The sequence below is a fragment of the Anolis sagrei genome, chromosome 6, assembly GCF_037176765.1.
Source record: "Anolis sagrei isolate rAnoSag1 chromosome 6, rAnoSag1.mat, whole genome shotgun sequence".
NCBI classification, from domain to species: Eukaryota; Metazoa; Chordata; class Lepidosauria; order Squamata; family Dactyloidae; genus Anolis; species Anolis sagrei.
Genome location: NC_090026.1, coordinates 16,512,416 through 16,519,107, shown reverse-complemented (window position 1 = coordinate 16,519,107; position 6,692 = coordinate 16,512,416). Strand labels below are relative to the sequence as shown.

Below are 6,692 nucleotides of genomic sequence, written 5' to 3'. Positions count from 1 at the left end.
CAACTGTTTTCCCTAACTTTTGTCAATGACTTTGTTATACAAAATTCATCCCAACCACAATAAAAGTTTAGCCTAAAAATCCTTCGGGAGATGCTAGCGGGGTACAAATAAAGTTTAATAATAATAATAATAATAATAATAATAATACTTGTTAGTGCAGAATAACCTTTACCTTTACCTATATATTTCCAAGCTCTAGAAGCAAAGGAATTGCCTAAATCCCCACCCCCACACACATGTCCATTGTTTAGTACTTTTTGAAACTGAATGCCCTTCTCTGAATGGTGAATAGGAGATGAAATATTAGAACACAATAAAAGGCCTGTTCGTTTTCCCTGCTGCAAACGACAGGTAAAACAAGCCACCCATAATAAGGCAAAATGATGCCAAACCAACCAGATAAAGCCCCATTTCTTGCAGGAGAGAGACTGAGTCACTCTTGTGATCAGATGAAATGCTTTCCTGAGCATCAAACCAAAGGGGAAGGTCACAACGCTGTGCTCCTATCCACCATTCGCAGGTCTTCCTCTGAAGCAAGGTCAACCAGGGAGAGGCACAAAAGAAACTACTGAAATTTTGCAAGTAGGTATTGGATACTATCATAAAGATAAATGATTTTCATAGCAAACCAAGCACTTGAATTCCGATGAGATGCCAGTATAATGAAACTTACTTTATATCATATGATGAGGTGACAGAACTGGTTGGAAAAGACAATAATGCTGGAGAAAGTGGAAGGCATGACTAGACAAAGGCAAGATTGATTTATATATAAATTGAAGTCGCAGCTCCAGGTCAGGAAGATTTGAGTAGTATTTCAACTCTCTCATTAATAGGATCGCCATAACTCGGTCTGATTTAATGGGAAACAACAACACCCTTGCCTATTTAGAAATGAAATCCTACTGGGTGCAGCTCTATAGGGGACTGCAGGCCAAATAGCAAATCCAAAGGACTTGGATAAACAGTAATTTTTATTTGTTTCAGGTTCGTTGTATTTCACCCTCTGAGATGATAGTATTAATTCTCGTGCCCTTCCTCTGCGTCGGAGTATCGGGAAGCCCAGGTAAGATCAAGGAAGAGGGTATTTGTCACAAAATAGCATTTTAAACACAGGAATGATGGAAATGAGAACGACAGTGTCAAGATTTAAAAAGAGAATGACACTGTCAAGATTTAACCTGGAGTTGCAGTAGGTGGGAGTGACTTCTTAGAACAGTGTTTCTCAACCTGGGGGTCGGGACCCCTGGGGGGTTGTGAGGGGGGTGTTGGAGGGGCCACCAAAATCCATCAGGAAACACAATATTTTCTGTTGGTCATGGGGGTTCTGTGTGGGAAGTTTGGCCCAATTCTATCATTGGTGGGGTTCAGAATGCTCTTTGATCGTAGGTGAACTATAAATCCCAGCGACTACAGCTCCCAAATGTCAAGGTCTATTTCCCCCAAACTTCACCAGTGTTCACATTTGGTATTCCTGCCAACTTTGATCTAAATCATATTGAGTATTCCTGCCAAGTTTGGTCCAAATCTATCATTGTTTGAGACCACAGTGCTCTCTGGATGTAGGTAAACTACAACTCCAAAATTCAAGGTCAATGTCCACCAAACCCTTCCAGTATTTTCTGTTGGCTATGGCAGTTCTATGTGCCAAGTTTGGTTCAATTCCATCATTAGTGGAGTTCAGAATGCTCTTTGATTGTAGGTGAACCATAAATCCCAGCAACTACAACTCCCAAATGACAAAATCAATCCTTCGCCCAACCCCACCAGTATTCAAAGTTGGGCTTATTGGGTATTTGTGCCAAATTTGGTCCAGTGAATGAAAATACATTATGCATATCAGGTATTTACCTTACGATTCATAACAGTAGCATAATGACAGTTATGAAGTAGCAACGAAAATAATGTTATGGTTGGGGGTCACCACAACATAAGGAACTGTATCAAGGAGTTGCGGCTTTAGGAAGGTTGAGAAACACTGCTGTAGATTCTATTTCATACTCACCTCTGAGTATACCTTGCAACATCCTTGCAGATGGCAAATTCTCTCACACCAGAAGTGACTTGCAGTTTCTCAAGCCCCTCCTGACACACACAAAAAAATAAACCTGAGAGTATGCCTTGCCTAAGAAAACTCTATGAAATTGATAAGGTTGCCATAAATCAATAGGTAGAATGAAGAGTACATTCACCATGATTGATCAGACTCATTTTAATAAAACAGCTTCAGGAGCAGGTTATAACATGGCAACCTGAATCCCATTAAAAGGCAGCAGACGACTGCGGTTTTGATTATACTGCATGTCGTGGATTAAATTATTGAAAATTCCAATATCTCGGATGATAATTATCCCCTAACTTCTAAGCTTCTTTGTCTTTTGTTAGCTGCCAAGATTGTACTTCCTGCAGGAATCCCATAATCCAAACAATTAAAGCGTAACAGATCAAAGTTCTGGAGAGTGCCAAAACAGAACAATTAACCGAAGAGCCAGCTCTGGCTCCCAGACTGAAAGGGTGGGGAAACCAAATACTAATAATATAATCTCCATTTATTGTGTACTGGAATGCACAGTGTAATTATTTAGATTTCAAAAGATTATTATTATTTATAATCTCCTTGTCTGAAATCTTCAAAGATCGAAACTTTTTTTACTGCCAGCTCCCACTTCCACTGTTAACACTCCAGCTCTTTCGTCTCTCCAATCCTCAATTTCTCTCCAGATTCATTCCCTGCTTGGTCATTATTTGTATTATGTGCAGTGGGCATAAGCAGCTGGCAGCAAAAGGTTTTGATTTCCCACCATTTTGCAGAACCTCAGTCTCTCTTTCCAAGTTTTCATCTCATACACAAGACAAACAGTGAATGAATGAGAAACGAGGCTAGAGAGAGATGCGAGGCTTGCAAAAGACACGTGTATATCTACTAAAGGTAACGAAATGACACTTATGCAGGTGAGATGCACAAATGCCAGCAGGTTCCTCATGATTGAACAGAAGCGTTCAATGTATTGTCAAAGGCTTTCATGGCCTAAATCACTAGGTTGTTGTAAGTTTTTTGGGCTGCATGACCATGTTCTAGAAGCATTCTCTCCTGATGTTTTGCCTGCATCTATTGCAGGCATCCTCAGAGGCTGTGACCTCACAACCTCTGAGGATGCCTGCCATAGATGCAAGCGAAACGTCAGGAGAGAATGCTTCTAGAACATGGCCATATAACCCGAAAAACTTACAACAACCTAGTATTAAACAGAAGGATTTATGTTTTAAACTTGAGTCCCAAATCCAACATATTTCCTTGTACACATGCAAAAAATAATAATTCAAAATACGGAATGCTTCTGGTCCCCGTTTTTTGTAATAAGTAATTAACAACAGTTCCAATAGATCTCACTACCTCTGAGGATGTTTGCCATAGATGCAGGCGAAACGTCAGGAGAGAATGCCTCTAGACCATGGCCATATAGCCCGAAAAAACCTACAACAACCTAGTGATTCCGGCCATGAAAGCCTTTGACAATACATAATTAACAACAGTTGACACTGTAGATAGATCTTAATTAATTACACCGTTTCCTTCTCCGAGTGGTGTAATGGGTTAAACCCTTGTGCTGGCAAGACTGCTGACCAAAAGGTCGGCAGTTTGAATCCAGGGAGCAGGGTGAGCTCCGGCCTGTCAGTTTCAGCTTCCCATGCAGAGACATGAGAGAAGCCTCCCACAGGATGGTAAAATATCCGGGCGTCCCCATGGCAGATGGTCAATTCTATTACACCAGAAGCGACTTGCAGTTTCTCAAGTTGCTTTCTGACACAGAAAAAAAAAAAACCCAACCTTTTGCTCATCTTTTTTTTATGGATCCAGCCCTGTCAAGGCTTGCCTCTTTCTCTGGAGAATTTGGTGGAGACAGTGGAGAATATTTTGATCATTCAAGTAATGAACTGGATGGCCCCATGACGGCCCTGAAAATAAGAGCAAATGACAGATACCTCTTAAGGTATGTATATCTTTGAACACTAGGATTGACAGGAAGAGACTATTGAAGATCCTGAGGTTTCATTGTGTGTTTTATTTATCTTTTAAAACTTTGAAAATAATTATATACTGTGCTGGTTTTCATTGTTATTTGATTTCACTGTGAATGTTTTTAAATTGACTGTCTCTTGGTGCAGCCCTGGGTTTCACTTTGGGAGAAAGGCAGCATAGAAATTTGACAGACATCACCTTGTCACAAGAGGTGGAACACAGACATTAGCAAGGGTGATGTTTAAAGGGTCAGGCCCTAGCAGTGCTGTTAAGTATCACACATTAAGCATCAACAGCCATGCAAGCAAAAATAAAGTCTAACACAAATTAAGTTCACATACACTTTTCAATGCAGTGCTCTCACCCTGAGATTCATTCCCATTCACCTTGAGGACCAGAGAGGTGCATCAAGCACCTGAAATCTGCAAAACATAACTAGTATTCTTCATTAGCTCCTTAGGCTGGATCCACACTGCCATATAATCTAGATATTTATTTTTTTGTCGTATCAAGAGCGACTTGAGAAACTGCAAGTTGCTTCTGGTGTGAGAGAACTGGCTGTCTGCAAGGATGTTGCCCAGGGGACGCCCATATGATTTGATGTTTTTATCATCCTTGTGGGAGGCTTTTCTCATGTCCCTGCATGAGGAGCTGGAGCTGATAGAGGGAGCTCATTCGCCTCTCCCCGGATGTGAACCTGCGACCTGTCAATCTTCAGTCCTGCCGTCACAGGGGTTTAACCCACTGTGCCACCTGGCATATAATCTGCATAATCTGTTTTGAACTGGATTCTGTGAGTCTACACTGCCATATAATCCAGTTCAAAGCAGATAAACTGGATTTTATATGGAAGTGTAGAAGGGGATTAAAATAATCCCGATTATCTACTTTGCTCTAGATTATATGGCAGTGTAGACTTATATAATCCAGTTCAAAGCAAATAATGTGGATTATCTGCTTTGCTAATCTGGATTATATGGCAGTGTAAAAAGGGCCTTAGTTAAGTTGACTAGAACTTTTCCACATTAACGATCCGCTACTTAAGGTACATCTAGACTTTAGAATTGATGCAGTTTGACACCACTTTTAATTGCAATGGCACTTTTGATTGCAATGGCTTCTTGGAATTTGTAGTTTTCTAAGGCACCAGCATTCTAAGGCAGAGAAATCTAAAGACCTTGTAAAAGCATAGTTTCCATGATTCCATAGCATTGAGCCATCAGATGCCGCTGAACAGCTGCATTTCTGGTAGAAAACAAAAAGTACAGCTGTTCCTCCACATTTGCGGGTTTAACGGTTGCAGATTTGGTTATTCACAGCTTGGATTAAAATGTTTTCTCTAGGAATCCCTACATCCTGCAGTGATTCTAGGGTGAACTTGCACTGGATGCTGACCATAGTGGCACACTAAAGGGCCTAGAGATGCTTAGACAAGATACTTCTCTAGACATTTGTAGGTCCTCCAGAAGAATTCTATGGTCAACTTTGTGTCACACTAAAGCCACCTGATACCATTTCTCTCTCTATTCATTGCAGCATTCAGGTTCGCTATGGAGACTCATGGTCTGTCACCGAAGGCAGTACTGTGGGTAACCCGTCTGGCATGGAGCTGTACCACGGAGAAGGATTTATCCAAGTCACGGGGCGTTTTGGGAACTATGTGGAGTACCTCGCTTTTCGGACCAACCTGGGACGCGTCTTTGCCTTCGGGCCCAGCTTTGGTCCCGGGATGGGCTTCGAAGCTGAGCCGATGTTCCCAAACACCATCCTGCGCTTCATCAGTGGTCGCTCAGGTTCTTTGGTCAACTCTCTTGGGTTCCACTGGGACCAAGACCAAGAGATCGGGGCCGGGAATCAATCCTCCCTTTCCACAGAGCTGTCTGCAATCACAGCCACTTAGGTGACAGAAATGAATAAACACACCCAATGTTCACTTCTAGTTGTGTCATGCAATCTTTACTCTGGATCTGGATAGGGCAATGGTGAATCAAGAATTACCAAGGAATGAAATTATTGGAACTAACAACAGGTTGGTTTGAACCTGTATTTATTTACTTATTTCAAACATTTATACCCAGTCCTTCTCAACTCCCGAGGGGGACCTCAGGGTGGCTTACAACTGGCAACAATTTGATGCCGCACATACAAAAACAAAATATAACAAGGCAATTACACAATGAATAAAACATTAGGTTGAAATCAATTAAAAACATTATTATCAACCGTATAGCCATTTCCAAGTCTGATTCAGCATCCAAAGACCCAATTCAAAGCCTGCTGCCCAAATGCCTGGTTCCAGAACCATGTTTTAAGTTTCTTCCTAAAGGAAAGGAGGAATGGAGCTGACCTAATTTCACTGGGGAGCGAGTGCCACAGGTGGGGGGCCACCACTGAGAAGGCCCTGTTCCTCATCCCTGCCAAACGTACTTGCAAAGTTGGCGGGATCGAGAGTAGGGCCTCCATGGACAACCTTAGACCCCGAGGCGGGACGTAGAGGGAGATATGTTCGGACAGGTAAGTTGGGCCGGAACTGTATAGGGCTTTAAAGGCCAAGACCAGCACTCTGAATTGTGCTCAGAAATGGACCGGCAGCCAGTGGAGCTGACACAGCAGGGGGATGATATGTTCCCTGTATGTTGCTCCAGTAAGTAATCTGGCTGATGCCCGTTGG

At 42.1% G+C, this 6,692-nt stretch overlaps 1 protein-coding gene across 1 annotated transcript; it reads left to right on the top strand.

Moving 5' to 3' along the window:
- The first annotated feature begins 444 nt into the window (after positions 1–444).
- On the top strand, positions 445–5,954 carry LOC132779361 (zymogen granule membrane protein 16-like). Its single transcript, XM_060783053.2, has 4 exons — positions 445–582; positions 988–1,066; positions 3,860–3,992; positions 5,558–5,954. Exons 2-4 carry the CDS (start codon positions 1,012–1,014, stop codon positions 5,919–5,921), a joined length of 552 nt encoding a protein of 183 aa, XP_060639036.2. The 5' UTR covers positions 445–582; positions 988–1,011; the 3' UTR covers positions 5,922–5,954.
- The last annotated feature ends 738 nt before the right edge of the window (positions 5,955–6,692 follow it).

Coding starts and splice junctions, on each gene's coding strand:
- LOC132779361 (XM_060783053.2), top strand. CDS start 1,012: ATGATAGTATTAATTCTCGTGCCCTTCCTCTGCGTCGGAGTATCGGGA. Junction 1,067..3,859: donor CGGAGTATCGGGAAGCCCAG/GTAAGATCAAGG, acceptor TTATGGATCCAG/CCCTGTCAAGGCTTGCCTCT. Junction 3,993..5,557: donor AATGACAGATACCTCTTAAG/GTATGTATATCT, acceptor TATTCATTGCAG/CATTCAGGTTCGCTATGGAG.